Source organism: Bombus terrestris, chromosome 7, assembly GCF_910591885.1.
Source record: "Bombus terrestris chromosome 7, iyBomTerr1.2, whole genome shotgun sequence".
NCBI classification, from domain to species: Eukaryota; Metazoa; Arthropoda; class Insecta; order Hymenoptera; family Apidae; genus Bombus; species Bombus terrestris.
The window spans coordinates 12,502,337-12,517,564 of record NC_063275.1 but is presented as its reverse complement, the minus strand read 5'-3'; the positions used below and the strand labels follow the sequence as shown (position 1 = coordinate 12,517,564).

At 33.1% G+C, this 15,228-nt stretch overlaps 5 protein-coding genes across 7 annotated transcripts; 2 read left to right on the top strand and 3 right to left on the bottom strand.

Annotated features, from left to right (window-relative positions):
* The first annotated feature begins 68 nt into the window (after positions 1-68).
* On the top strand, positions 69-2,389 carry LOC100646829. Of its 2 annotated transcripts, none has more exons than XM_012310196.3 (3): positions 69-666; positions 721-1,301; positions 1,377-2,389. In XM_012310196.3, exons 1-3 carry the CDS (start codon positions 346-348, stop codon positions 1,738-1,740), a joined length of 1,266 nt encoding a protein of 421 aa, XP_012165586.1. In that variant the 5' UTR covers positions 69-345; the 3' UTR covers positions 1,741-2,389. The 2 variants fall into 2 exon arrangements, with proteins under 2 accessions (XP_012165586.1, XP_003396577.1); XM_003396529.4 differs by having other exon boundaries at positions 70-666; positions 730-1,301.
* LOC100646710 (ubiquinone biosynthesis protein COQ9, mitochondrial) lies at positions 2,268-6,259 on the bottom strand. Of its 2 annotated transcripts, none has more exons than XM_003396528.4 (5): positions 6,104-6,259; positions 3,522-3,710; positions 2,965-3,308; positions 2,656-2,877; positions 2,268-2,588 (listed from the first exon to the last, which is right to left on the bottom strand). In XM_003396528.4, exons 1-5 carry the CDS (start codon positions 6,150-6,152, stop codon positions 2,553-2,555), a joined length of 840 nt encoding a protein of 279 aa, XP_003396576.1. In that variant the 5' UTR covers positions 6,153-6,259; the 3' UTR covers positions 2,268-2,552. The 2 variants fall into 2 exon arrangements, with proteins under 2 accessions (XP_003396576.1, XP_048263736.1); XM_048407779.1 differs by lacking the exon at positions 6,104-6,259 and adding an exon at positions 5,861-6,069 and having other exon boundaries at positions 2,965-3,321; positions 3,501-3,710.
* On the bottom strand, positions 3,811-5,854 carry LOC105665914 (glomulin). Its single transcript, XM_012310194.3, has one exon. It carries the CDS (start codon positions 5,652-5,654, stop codon positions 3,873-3,875), a length of 1,782 nt encoding a protein of 593 aa, XP_012165584.2. The 5' UTR covers positions 5,655-5,854; the 3' UTR covers positions 3,811-3,872.
* Positions 6,260-6,808: 549 nt separating the features above from the next.
* Positions 6,809-8,314, top strand: LOC100646146 (nuclear transcription factor Y subunit B-1). The gene is made up of 2 exons (XM_003396524.4): positions 6,809-7,052; positions 7,472-8,314. Exons 1-2 carry the CDS (start codon positions 6,938-6,940, stop codon positions 8,017-8,019), a joined length of 663 nt encoding a protein of 220 aa, XP_003396572.1. The 5' UTR covers positions 6,809-6,937; the 3' UTR covers positions 8,020-8,314.
* A 56-nt stretch (positions 8,315-8,370) lies between these two features.
* On the bottom strand, positions 8,371-15,192 carry LOC100646025. Its single transcript, XM_003396523.4, has 4 exons — positions 14,765-15,192; positions 11,259-11,822; positions 9,251-9,400; positions 8,371-9,077 (listed from the first exon to the last, which is right to left on the bottom strand). The coding sequence occupies exons 2-4, from the start codon at positions 11,715-11,717 to the stop codon at positions 8,583-8,585; spliced, it is 1,104 nt and encodes a 367-aa protein (XP_003396571.1). The 5' UTR covers positions 11,718-11,822; positions 14,765-15,192; the 3' UTR covers positions 8,371-8,582.
* Between the last annotated feature and the right edge of the window lie 36 nt (positions 15,193-15,228).

Below are 15,228 nucleotides of genomic sequence, written 5' to 3'. Positions count from 1 at the left end.
TTAACCAATGATAATCTAGTTAATAGGAACTTTTTAAGCGGAGTTAGTGGAAAAACATATCTTTCAAAGCAGTAGGGAATAATTTTATACAAATTTACGAAAGTACACAAAAACATTCTCGAGTTGGACTACATTTGGTCGGCGTAATAGGATAATTTTCTGAAATGATTGTTAAGCGGTAATCTATAGTGAAGTTTTTCAAATTTCTGAGAAAAAATTTGTAATCACGAAGAAAGAATAGAAGTTAAGGAATAGATGGCGTGTGAAATAATTTTTGATAAGATAGTGGAAGCGAATCCATTCTTCAGCTTGGAGCCAGTTTGAAGGGCCGCATGATATTGAAACATGATAAGTCAAACGTCAGAGGAATTCATCACGACTGCACCAACATGTGCGGCGAAAACATCGAACCAAAGCTTGAAACCACGTAAGTTGAATGGTAGAACATTTGATTTTCTTTGGTGGCTTGATTCACGACGTGAGAACGTATCAAAAAAAGAGGAGAACCAGAAGAAAAAGGAGGATTTAATAGAAGTTAAAGTCAAAACAAATGAAAATGATAGCAAAACGAAAAGTACTCTCTCCTCCAAAACATCGTTTGAATTTTTTAAGAATATTAAGAAACACATGCAGATCAGAAAGTTGACACATAAATCTAAGAAAAGGGTAAGTACGCACAAATTTTCATGACAAAGATCTTTGTTTCATGCATAATCGAAGTTCTTACAGACCAAGGAAGTCGAAACATCTAGCGTACAAAATGACACAAATTATGATCCATTAGTGATTCAGAAGGATGTGCCTACAATTTCTACTGAAGAAGATAATATCTCTGAATTAAAATGTGAAGAGACTGACAATAATTTTGATAATCAAAACAGCAATGTGTCACAAAATGAATATATCTCAGAGAGCCTAAATGATACCATAAATAGTTGCAGTGACACTGAAGAGAAACTAGAAGCAATTAATGAACAAATTATTGATAAGTTGGAGACAGATATTGATCATGAAAATGTTTCTCACATATACCAATCATGCTCCAATAATGAAACAGAGCAGTTAGAACCCAGATCAACAATAGAAAATTATATAGTAAAACATCAAGTTGAAAAAATTAAAGAAAGTATAGAAGATAATAGAAGTAATGATAACAAAGCAAAAGCAAGTCTTACAGAGGAATTGCTTAAATTAAGTAATTATGGGTGGTATTGGGGTCCAATATCAGGAACTGAGGCTGATGCCAAACTTCTATCTGAACCAGATGGTGCATTCCTAGTTAGGGATTCATCAGATGATAGGTTTGTTTTTCTTCCTCTTCTTTTCTTTTTTGTTAAAGCTATCATTGAGGAAAATCCATATATATTTTTTTGTAGATATGTCCTAACACTTAGCTTTAAATCAGCTGGCAAATTACTCCATGCTCGTATGGAACATAGTGGTGGTTTATTTTCTTTATGCAACCAAAGTGAAAGTGAAGGATTTAGTTCAGTGGCTGATTTAATTGACTATTCGATGAATTTTAGTCAATCAGCAGTTTTCTGCTATTCACGGCCTAAGTATCCTGGCCATCCATCTTTCCCTGTTAGATTAACAAAGCCAGTAAGCAGGTTTACTCAAGTCCGAAGTTTACAATACCTTTGTCGTTTTGTTATACGTCAAAATACTAGATTAGACAATATTCATAAGTTGCCTTTACCAAAAACAATCAAGGGTTACATAGAAGAAGCGCACTATTAACATCGGCCTCACAAAAAATATTTTTTACATTGTAAATGTATTGTTATTGATAACACAAAGTTTGTATTGCATAGCAATAATAGCTTTTTCAGAAAAACGTATTTCCGAGAAGTAACAAAAGATTAGATATGAGCTTCTTTTTATAAGAACTGAAATGTTCATTGTTAAGATTTGCAAGATATCTTTACTTTTATAAAAATTAATTGATATAATTGTATCACTTTCAAGAACATTGATAATGAACAATGTGTGAAAGATTTAGGTTTACATGAATCACTTCTTTACAAAGTACGTTACACTTTTTAACGTAATTTGATTCGATTTATGAAGTACTTGGCTGTGTGGTGTGTATCTGTATAAAAAAATATATTTTTTTATAATAAAAGTAATCTCCTGCTCAATTCAATGATAAGGACCGAAGTTGATCTCTTGTTCAATGGAGACACAACATAATTTTGTATAAAAAGAATGCTATATTACCTTAATCATAACAATAGTGCAGGGTAATTATTAAACATTATTAAATCTATATTTCTATCAGTTTATATCTTTATATGCATCAAAAGTAAATCACATTTATTGAATTCAAACTCACATGTACAGATCTTGTTGAAATATGACACTAAAATAAACTAGCTATGATCGTTAACTTGTCTTAACATTATCCTATTTTTTAATACCATCAGTATTTAAATATTGTTACACAAATTTTTTACATAAGTTCATATTTTCATTTGTATCAAATGAACTCCAAAAAATACTTCGTACTTTTTCTCTATTTAGTGATCTAAGCTTTAATTTTTCTTTCTTTTCTACCTATTCCAATTCAGTCCAAGTATATTGCGTGCCTGTTGAAAATAAAAATATACAATGTAAGTATGTAGAAAAAGACGATTCATACTTTAATATACTTACTGTAACAAAGGCAGCACTTGCTGCTTCACTAGCACGATTTAAATCTGGTAATGCCATATCAGAAGTTGTTGTTAGAATTGTATGAATTTGTGTTGCATCTTTTATTCGTCTTTCCAAGAAATTCCAAGTTTTCTGATGATCTTCGCTATTATCTTGTAACATATACAATTCAGTGGTTTTATAAATACCTGCTAATACTACTCTTCTAGTATACCAGTTCATCTGATTCAACAAAATTTTTATATAAGATACATTTCATAGTCATTAATATTTTAACATAGATTTACAAAATATGATTGTTATTCTTACATCAACTGATCTATCACCAGCATAATAGCAAATATCGTCCACTAAAGTGAGTAAATTAGCTAGTGACATTGGTACGTTTGGTGGTAGAGCCATAAGAGCTAATGCTTGTGGCCATGTCTTTTTATATGGAATCACCATGCTGAGTCTTGTCTTAACAGCATTGCATAGTTGTAATTCTAATATTTTTGTCTCTTTAGTAGGTTTCTCTTCAACGGTAAGAGCTTTTTCTTCAAGGATTTTATTCAATTCCTTATTGCATGTTAAATAAAAATAATGAACCAAGTCTGCTCCTCGATTAGGGAACAATCCATGAATTATCCCAGGGTAGTCAACAGACTCAGCACCTTTGGTACATAACTTTTCATTAAATATTTTTATTTATTATCTATATCATATACTAACAACATGAAATTATTTTTTTTTTAATGAAAATTTAAAAATTTTTTAAACAGTTAAAAAACATACTATATTTGTAATACATCGAAAATATATTTATTCACTCACACAAAAGATTGATCCTGACTCATCTACTTAACTGAAAAATTATTACAAATTACCAGCACTGATGGCTTGCTGGCTCCATCCAAGATCATGGACATACTTTAAAGATGCAGCAAGAATTTTTGTTTTGATATTCTTCTCATATTCCTCTTCACTTTCTTTACTATGTTCCTGATTTAATTGCTGCTGATCATTTTCAGATTGATCTGTCAGTAGTACTCTACAAGTCCATAAACGCCTAAAACCTATCAAAGTCATATTTGTTTTTTTATTTCTTTTCCTTTATTCCAAGAAATATAATTTTGCAAAATAGTAAATAATAGGATATAGTCAAAATACATGAAATGTAAATAAAGAATGATTTTTATTCAGCAGTGAGTTATATACACTTCATAAATGTACAATTTTTATTCTGAAGATACTATTTTATTAATATTTTGCTTAAAGGGATTATTAGCAATACATTCATTGACTCTAATTAAAATGCTTTCCATTACATCCAGACCATTTAGTGCTTGATAACAAAATGTAATTTTTTCTGGAACTGGCATTGCTGGTAATTTTTCACCACCAACAGTTAGTGTTATCTCAGCATAGCTTTTTTCCAATTCCATATTCTCAGTTATTTTATGCATTTTCTTTTGCTCTTCTAAATCTTTTATTTTTACTTTCCAATGTGCTCTAGAGAGATCTATACCTTCTCTTAGTGGCAGTAAATACTCATTATGAAGTGTATCTACCAAGTTCCAGATACCAGTTTGATTTTGCTTATCCCTTATAAATAGAAATCTTAACAGATTTAGACTTGTAATTATTTCATCACATAGTTCCACTAGATCTGATGCACTACCATGGTGTAATTTACAAGCCAATTTGATTAAAGTTCCTAGATTACTACCGAGAAAATATGGCATAGGAGGCTTCGCTTGGAGGCATTCAATAATAGAAGTTTTAAATATTCCTGTAGTTAGACTCAATAAACCTGAATGTTCATTAGTTTGATACAAATGTAAAATAATGGAGTATCTAGCTTGTATATCAAACATTTCAATGTAGTTTTGAAATAAATTCAAAGCTTTTTTCCTTTCTTTATTGCTATTGGAATAAATCATCACATTCACAAGTACATTGAACAACTCAAAGAATATATTCAATTCTAATAATTGCAATGTTAAAGAACGTCTTGTTAATCTCATCAAAAGGTGATCCAGGAAATTTAAGCCTTTCATAGTACTTTCTTGTTCTTGTAATAATTTAACAATAAGATATATGCATGTCTGAAAGACATATTGTAAATCATATACCTGTGGTACCTTCTCCCACAGATGTAGTTTTGTTATAACGTAAAAGTAAAAGTTAGCATATGCTAAATCTGATATGTTCTCATTTAATTCAAAAAGTGTTACTTTAAGGTTAAAGCTCCCTTCTTCTATACTTTTCTTCTTGGACTTCGTTTTTCTACTTCTTACACTTGTAATATTTAGAAATGAAAGCAAATCTCCAGTTACTTGACTTACAAGTATTACAATTCTCTCAGGTAATGGTTTACTTGAACAAGATTCTAATTCTTTTTCTTGTAAATAAATCAATGGTTTCCCCATTAAAAAAATTAGAATGCTAGCAAGGTAATCTCTTAATATGGTATATGTTTTGGAATTTTCTAATCTTGACTCATTTATTAATGGTTCTAAAAATAATATAACTTCATTATAAATATTTTTTATTTTATTTGTAATAATAATATAGTCTTGAGAATCTTTTTCTGGTATAGGTAGACTTTCAATGTAAGATTTTATTGTACTAATGCACCATTCTATTGCCTTCATTTTATTGTCCATTTTTGAAAGACATTTGATAAGTACGCTTAGAATTATAGAAAATTTTATATCATCTTCTGGACCTTCCACTTGTTCTAATAATTCTAATACCGTCTCAGAAGGATTACATTTTTCTACTATAGCATTTAATATTATTGTACAGCATTCGACTAAATTTCCATTGCATTTTATATTTTCCATAGTGAGATAAGATAATATAATTGGAACGATATCCCATGAGGACTCTCTAATAATATCATCATAACTATTACCCTCAAAGAAGTGTAAAACTTCTTCGAATTTATTTTCTTTTAAATTGTCTGTTAATTCCTTAACAAATTTCTTTGTCAGGTTTTCCTGACGTTCTGTCATTTTTCTTTAATAGATAACTTATCACATAAATACACTTGTAAAATGTAATATGAACATAACCTCTTCCTTTAACGTATTTAATGTTTCTATCTCCATGAATGAAAACAAAAGTTAATAAACACAGAAAATCATTGCAGTATTTCAAGATAGATGTGTAAAATAAAATAGATCGCGTAGCTACAGTGGCATTAGAAATGACATTATACCTTACTTATACGATCATACTATACTATAAACAAAACCATGTATATCTTCCCGCAACGAGAAACATATAATGACAAAATTACGTAAACAAATGCAATCATCACACGTATTGCACAATTGTCTTAATATTTTCCACGCAAAATTGTATAATTTATTTCAAAATTTCAGCAACAAACGTCAAGATGAAAATGATGTGCTTATGAATTGTGATTGGCATATATTACAAATAAAGAAAACTCGCTTACCATTTACTGATAAACCTTTCCGCATTAATAAAATACTAGACATAGCCATATCAATAGTTTTAAATAAACTACTTGTTGCACATTTATGCGCACACGATGAAACTATGATTATTATTATTCTATTCGAACGATTCGTTTAAAGCATTGCGTATTCGCCTTCAAACGTCACGAATATAGATGTGAATCTATTCTAACATTTTTGGCGCGAACTTTAAATGTTAAGAAGTTCTGATGTAAAGTAATATATATTTAAATAATTTTCTATTCATCCGTTTTAAGTGACAAAACATATTTTAAAATTAATTACAAATGTAGAAATTGTATTCATTAAGCATTTCATTGAATCAATTAATTGATCGCATTCAAATAAATTTAAAATATAAAAAAAATTATTAATTTGAAATTTTAAAAATATAAGAAGTTACCAATAATGACAACTTTTTCTTTTGTTTCATATACACAATAGATGCATGTTGTAAATTGTGCTTTAACTCTTGAATCATTTACGGATCTACCTGAATGATTCGTTTATTTCTATCTATTCTTCTCCATTTTGTTTAGTATAATAAATATAAATTAAATGTTTAACTAGAAGAAACGGTACAGTATATATTCTCATATATGAAAATCATATTTTTAAAAAGCTAAATATAATTATAATTTCAATGTGCACTGTGAGGTCGCTTGTTGTATCAGAAAACTACACATGCTATTGGTGTCTAGTAATAAATTTGTTTATGCCAAAAAATAAAGTACTGTGAAAACAAACCTATAAACAGGTTAAGGAAATTAAAGTGATTGTGTTTAGCGTATTTAGTGTAAATCAAACTGGAGATGGAAAATAGTGGTGAAAGTGGCGACGATGGAGGACCTTTAGGTCCGTCTGCGTTCCTCGGTGGTGGTGGTGTTTCTGCGTCGTATATTAGTGTACAATCTGATGATATGGAAGGTAGGTTAATTATATTTTGAAAATTTTTTAAAACATAGGTATTTGTATTCTGTATTGAATATCATAAGATCACGGGATTTTTAACAGAATTATTATTTTATAGGAAGAAAAACATGTATTTTATTGTTTTCTTTAACTGATTGTTGATATGATGTCAATATCGTGTATGCCTCAAAACTTTACGAGATAAGAACGTATACAGTAGCTCACAAAAATATTGGAACATTTATAGAAACTTTTTATGAACATATGTATGTTATACAAAACATTTTAAAATTTCATTAGTACTGATAAAACATACAGTATATACATAAAAATTTTCTATGGTAAGTGTCCAACTACTTTTTTGTGAACTACTGTGTATATGAATTCTATATTTTGTATTCTATATTATAAATTATGCTTATACTTTTGTTCAGATGATCCTGAAAATACGGATGATTCAAATCATGGAGCTAGTGATCCCTTACAAGGAGCTGGAGGTGGCAGTGGTGGAGGACCTCTTCGTGAACAAGATCGGTTTCTTCCAATAGCAAATGTTGCCAAAATTATGAAAAGAGCAATACCAGAAGCAGGGAAAATAGCGAAAGATGCACGCGAATGTGTTCAAGAATGTGTATCTGAATTTATATCCTTTATAACATCTGAAGCCAGCGATCGGTGTCACATGGAAAAACGCAAGACTATTAATGGTGAAGATATTCTGTTTGCTATGACGACTCTTGGTTTCGATAATTATGTAGAACCACTAAAAGTGTACCTACAAAAATATCGTGAAGCGACAAAGGGAGACAATCCTCCAGGTAGTGGTATGACAACGGGCAATGGAAAAACTGAATCTCAAGGAACTATATATGAAGATCAATTGTTTGCTATTGCCGCGACTGCATCGAGTGCTACCACTTCTGATACACCTGTTATATACAGTTACACGTCTACCGATCAAATGCAATTTCAACTTTCCTGATCACTGCATGTTAAGATTATGTTAATATAAATTATTTAATGCAAACCGCAATTTACAAAATGACTAATTCAACTATGCGCATATCTTTCAAGATTGCGTTTTGTAAAAGACTGTAAAGTCGGTTTAAGATGGTAAGTCAATCTTATATTGTAAGACTAGAATAATGTGCACCTTCTTAAAAATTTTGGAAGTAAGGTGATTTAACTTTAAGCAATCTTTGTAAAGAGAATGAAAAAATGAATGAAAATGAAAAAAAACGTGGAAGAAAATAAAACCAGGAGGCAGTTCACAAAAATGCACTAATGATTACTCTTCTTTTTTTTTTGTTTACTTTTTCAAACACAGTAGGGGTAGAAAAACATAGCCGTTTATTTATTTAACTATTATTTTTAAGCGCTAAAATTCGCATTTAAACTAGAATTAGGCTGTGATGGTTGTTGTTTTTCTTCTGTTTTTGCGAGTACGGTTCAGGTCGAATGGAGATAAGATAATTCTATATTGGACAAGAACCGGCAGTTAATCGGCGTGTAGATTTCTCGTAGAAAACGTTCGTAATTATGTTTTCACTCTGGTAATTGGGCAGGAGAGAGCAAGAGCTCATGTGCTTTTGTTGATGATGATGCAGCGCCACTCGAAGACATGGCCGATTGCTGTTGTTGATGCGCTGGTGATAGAAGTGAGGCGGTAGGCAATGTTCCAGCGGGTTGAGCTTCCGTTTTCCTCACTTTTTCTTTCTTGTCAGAAGTAACATGGCAAAATCGCCAACGGCATTGACCGCAACTACATAGACAGAGGCAGAGCAGCACCCGAAATAGGCAACACAGTAAACCGGCGCACAGTAGTGAAGGACCCACCAGCCTCAATTCCGGACTGAGGAATCCTTTCTCTCCAGTGCCGACAAACGATATAACTAATCCGAGCGCTGTAGTTCCCAGCCCCGCATAAAGTACGGTATTCACTGCCGCACTAACTTCACCTCTGCGACGGTTTGCATTACTGCTTCCATCTTCTTCGTCATCTTCTCCACTGCTTCCATAGCAATAACTTGCATCTCTTATCTAAAGATAAGAATATAGTATAGAACAATTTTTGTTTGATGTAATAAGTACTAAATAGTATGTGAAGCTCCTAATACATGTAATTACATGTATATATGATACTGATAAATTGATTGTTTTGTGTACTGTAACTTAAAAACTTTCTTTTTAAATTGTAACAAATTTTTGTTTACTCTGTTCCTTTTCATCCATCGTCGATGAGCCTCGCATTGCTTTGTCTTGTAGCCATCCCCACGGCAACCATGAGGTGACATAGGAGATAAAGGAAGGGGAGAAGGTCTGCTGCATCCCTGCCATGCTGCTTTGCCTGGTCCTCCGCCACACTGAAATTATTTTTTGTTCAAATATTACCTTTAAATAGTTGCTTAGTAACTACAATAGAAATCATTCAACATTTCAGTGTCTATTCAATTTGGATATAGCAAAATTGTGAATAATCTAATATATCAAATACTTTATAACATTTTCTTTAATCTATCATAAATATTATTTATAGTATTGTACAAAATATAAATGTATATATAAATATAAAACTTAAGATCAATATGATTGTGTAGTTTACATCTTTCTCTATCATTTAAAACATGTTCATCAAAACGAATATCTAGAATTTGTTACTATGTTATTGGATAAATTCAATTAATGATTTTTCCTCGTTACTCAGCACATAAATAATAAGATAAAAAACATGCATGCATGTACTAAATAGAACATAGAAAGATTTGTATAAATGGAACCGATTGAGATAAACGTTTTATACGTACATGTATCGTAGAACTTGTCTACACAAGTACACTGTAATCATTGCATTGTCTAATTGACAGCAAAGAATTGATTAAATATAATTAGTGCCAGTTGTCAATCTTTGGGTGTGGAGTATTGAGTAGTACACATTGTAGGGTTACAACTTTTTGCACTATATTAGTCTAAAGACTAGTATCATAAATCCTGATATACAGAAAATTCCTTCAAAATACTTTTTTGAGTTAAAAAATTACAGGCACAAATCATTTGTTATTTTTACTTTTAAATCATAGTTTAAGTTAGTATTTTAATAAAGAGTTCACATTAAGCAGTGTTATGGTATCAAATATTTGAAATTTTGTACACTTCAATTTCTCCAGATGTATTTAGCAATTGTATCTTTTAGATACAAACAAAAGTTGTGTGTATAATAATGTAGAAAACACTTATTTGTTCTATGATTAAGAGAAAGTAAAAGGGGAATAAACAACACTACAATATAAATTTGTTTTCTCAAAATGAGCTACACAAAGTTGATGCACATATGTATAATTAGACAGAAAAGCGGCAGTTACCCTCTGATACCAATAGCTTACTGTTGATGATACATATTAAAATAACTTTAATACTTACCCCATAAACATATGATCGTGGGGGATATCGTGGAAGCGGTGGAATAAGTCTGGTGGCCAAGTTGGAGGGTAATTCTCTAAAGTTCACCACCTTACCCCCCCGTAACCGTTGCTTCTCCCTTCTAATTAATAAAGCAGCCTGCATTCCGCTCATTCATTTGCCTGTTTTATTGATCGTTAAGATCTCGACCGTCCTTCTCCTCCTCCTCTCTCTCCTTTCCACTTTTTTTATACACCGGTTACAACTTAAATTCTTCCCTTATCCTTTCCTCAACCAAAAAAAAAAAAGAACAAAAGAACCACACGAGTTTCTTCTCAAAGGTCTTCTAATTGTGGCTGGTACCAGACACTACAACTTACTCCTAACATCTCACAGTCTGCCTCCGGCATTAGGTGATGTCTGTATCCGCTGGTAGGAACCAGTAGGGACATGTTAATTACTAAAAATTACAATTGATGGATAACCAGCTGACGAACCTGGAGAGTCGCTCGAGGATGTGTGTTATCGCGAGGGATTTACATACGCCACCAGACAGCCGATCGATGGTGTATTTCCTAATTACAAGTAAACGTGTGCCAGCAAGAAAAGAGAAGGTGCAGAGTGCAACGAGGATTTATCAAATACTTGAACAAGGATAGATTGCGTTATAAATACTGTGAGATAAAGGGTACCTATTAGCAAGAGCAACTATATAATATGTGTGATAGAGAAAGAAGAGAAAAAGTAGAGCTAAAAATATAGATAGATAATGAAATCCTATAGAGCCAAATTTCAAGAATTTACCGCTAAACGAGATTTACCCACCTGTAGCTCCGAAGAAGATGGCGAGACTCGGAGATCGAGGATCGATGGTGGTGGAAATGGGAAGTTGTTGGATTTAGTCGGGTAAGTAACCGAACTTGGCGACTCAAGGGATAGCGGCGGTGGCGATATTGGAAATTGGATCGGAGAAACAGGTGCAACCTGCTGAGACTTCTCGACATGACGTCGTCGATCGATGCTCGGATGGAATGCAGATGACGGTGGTTGTGGTGGTTGTGGTGGCTGTGATGTGGAAGATGGTGGAACAACGTGCGGACGAGCAAACTTGCTGGGGTGGTGGTGTTGGTGTTGGTGTTGGTGTTGATGGTGGTAGTGGTGCTGAGAAGCTGGTATCGTCTTCAGTCGTGACGGGACCGTACCCTCGGCGACGCGTTTGTTTAGCTGTAACCGTTTCTGCTTCCTCCTATTCGCTATACTGGCGCCACCCGCAGCTGCGTACATCGCTTCACGCCCCGATTGTACTCTTCCCGGTTTAACGCCTTCGGGCCAGGCGTTCTTTCTGTTACGATCTTAGATCCCTTTGCATCGTCTTCCTGTCTTTTTCGTCTGTAAACGCAAGAAACATGACGGACATCCGCCCGCTATTGGCGGCCGTCATATCCTAATTCTACCATTGATATTCTAGCGAGAAGCACATGAAAAGCGTCTTATTTACAGCGATATTTTACATTTCCTAGCGATATTTACATATGCATAATGCTGGAAATAGATAAGCTTCGTTTCGGGGCATACCAAATTTATGATTTGTCTTTATATTCATAAACCGGCAAAAAAGTGTATAGAAGTCAGAAAAGTAAGAACGAAATAATACAGCATAATTTATATTGTTTTCCCGCCATTATATCGTACTTTTGATATACGTATACTATTAGAATTTCAAATAGAGGAGCGGAAAAGAAATGAAATTGACTTGTACTATTAAAACCACAAGTAAAGGACACCAATGTAAAATACAGAGTACTTATCCTATTCTTAGCTTATATTCTTTTGCTTACAAAGAAGAAAATTTATAATATTAATAGATCAAAAGGTTACAGATTATAATTAAGAATTTATCATTTTTTGTTAAATAGAACAATCATATAACTTGTAATTTGTAGCACTTAGTTGTAAAATTTCATTCATTTTATTACCAAATTTGTTACTTATGTTTTATAAAGTTATAGAAATTTCACAAATTTTCGATTTGTCTCAAAATGAACTTTTATTCTGAAAACAAATAATAATAATATGCGTGAGTGATATATCTGCCAAATGTTATTTCCCTTCTAATATATCTTGGAAATTTACAATTAATTTGACTTATATAGTTATTGATAAGCTAGTAGATTAGTAACGTTAAGTTTCTATATTGCGTACTATGTAAAGTTATCAGATAATTGCTTAAATGAGATAAATTTGAAGAATAAAGGAACTAGTTTAGTATAATATAATTACATCAATTTGATTACAATTTCTCTACACAAGGAAAGCACAAGTTAGAAAATATTCATTACTAAACTCTCTATCGGTAATTAGTAAAGGTAATATGACATGCGATGTTTCATATATGGAGATATGTACACAAATAAGAAATAAGAAGTAGAATCACATATGATAATGGCGGGACGTAAGAAAGAATTTACCGCGATTTATTTTTTACATTAAAAAAATTACTCTCCAAAAAGAGAAAATAGTATAATCACGAATTTAAAAAATACTAAACGTGAATATAAAGATATGGTACGATTATTAAATATATACAAAATTAAAGATTTTTAAGATATCAAAACTATCTACTTTTAACTTTACAAAAATCTATGAATATATTTATATTATTTCAACTAAAATATTAGAAGAAACAATGATTACTTTATACAAAAAAGAAATTACAAACATCTTGTCATATTTTGTACAGAGATTATATTACAATGAATCACATTGATTAATTCGAAATATCTTTATATACATTTTTACCTAGATTTGTTTTTTACCTCTAAGCTTTGAAAATATTCAAATCGAACATTACAAAAATACTTCTGCGTTGGCATCTTTCCGTTTTGCTCCTTGACCTGTCAATGGGTCAAGTGGTTCCGTCACAAATGTAACAAATCGAAAAACCCTCTTCTTCCTCATCGTTTTTTATCGTGACATGTTCTAGTTTTCCCTTCTTCTAGTCCGCCCTTTGCCATTTCTCTCTTTTTTGTCTCCTCTCTTCCCTCCCTCGTTTCATCGCGTTCATTTTAAGTGCCCTTCCGCTATCTATCTTTGTCTCTGTCGAACTTCTCATCCCTTCTATCTTGTTCAATCCCTTATCCTCTTTTTCCCTAATCTTTGTCAACTACCTTCGTCGTAAATAGTCAGCGATTACATAATAATATGACTAGACTGCGGATGTTTATACAAATTTATATTTTTATGAATGCGACAAAAGAAATAGAACCTATATAGAAATTTGGTGCATCCGCTAAATATTATTTTGGATATAAAATATTTTTGCATATTATTATTACATATTGCACATTGTTCTTTAAATTATCCATAAATGCATAGATATCCGCAATCTAAATAAAGTATAAGAGATGTATAGCCGAGAAAAATGTAAACAAATGTGTACGCCACATTATTTCTCGATATATTCAGCATAAAAACAATACTAACTGCGACGGATAGCATCGCATACTAAACATCGACTAAGCACCGAACGAGACTGCAAATCAGGAATAGAAAAACGAGGATAACGAATTCTTGCGAAAAAGCAAGCAAACAAGCAAACGTAATTACCGCTATATGATCACATGTATCAATGAGAAGAAACGAATTACATGCAATGATGTTGTACGTGCGTGCACGAAGCAAGTAAAAAAGGGTACACAAAGCCGTGAAGAATTCCAGAAACAAAAATGTCGAAGGACCGATAGTACCCACGATGAGATACGAACTCGGCGATATATAAAATCGTCCTATTAAGTCCTATATATAGTTTCTAAAAAAAAGAACACATATATGAAGCGCGTAAAAAAAATAAAAGGCTGGCTGGTGGCCGACGGGCACGTCACATTTATTATTTTCACTCTTTTCTTTTTTTTCCCCTTTCTTCTTAATTCACGTTAGGAGAAACGCGCATCGCATTAACAGAGGAGCGATTTTGTACAATAAAACGACGACCAAACCACGACGAAACAATGAAGGCTACATTTGTCTCTCTCTCTCTCTCTCTCTCTCTCTCACTCACGCTCTCTCAATCTCTCTCTCTCTCACTCACGCTCTCTCAATCTCTCTCTCTCTCTCACTCACGCTCTCTCAATCTCTCTCTCTCTCTCTCCCTCCCTCTCCCTCTCAACAACACATATTATCTTTCTCAATTCTTTTTTGCTTTATTTTTCGTTCATTTTCGCATCACTAGCAACTGCTGCAGCAACGTCGGCGGCGATTCGACGGCGGCGGCAGCAACAGCAATAGCAAAGCAGGCATCAAGTCAGCCAGCAACACCAAAAGGCTGCGCGTACCAACGACTCAGGGTAACCACTGCACCGTGTTCGACCTGCTTCTCTCTCTCTCTCTCTCTCTCCGTACGCCTTGGTTCGACTATGTGGGCGACATTTTCCTCGTGTTCGTGTTCTGTCTTTATTTTGGTTTTATATCACACACTGTATTTTTTCTTTTTTTCCTGTATTTTCTTTATATTAATATATTTCTTTTATCCTTTTGGAAGATTGTTATAGGATTTTAAAGGGATACGGACGCACACAAAAGCACGGGCACAGGCACAGGGGGGTGGGGCGAGAGGCGCGCGCGATGGGGATGCACGAATCCAGGACACGATCCCCGTGTATACACACGGTGCGTATCACTCGGTCGTCGTAATTAACGCAGCCTCCATCGTTACCCCACACTTCGTGGACGCGCCCGTTCGTCGCGAGCAACCACTGACTGAGCACCGCGACCGACCGCGCGCGATTACTCCGTAGTC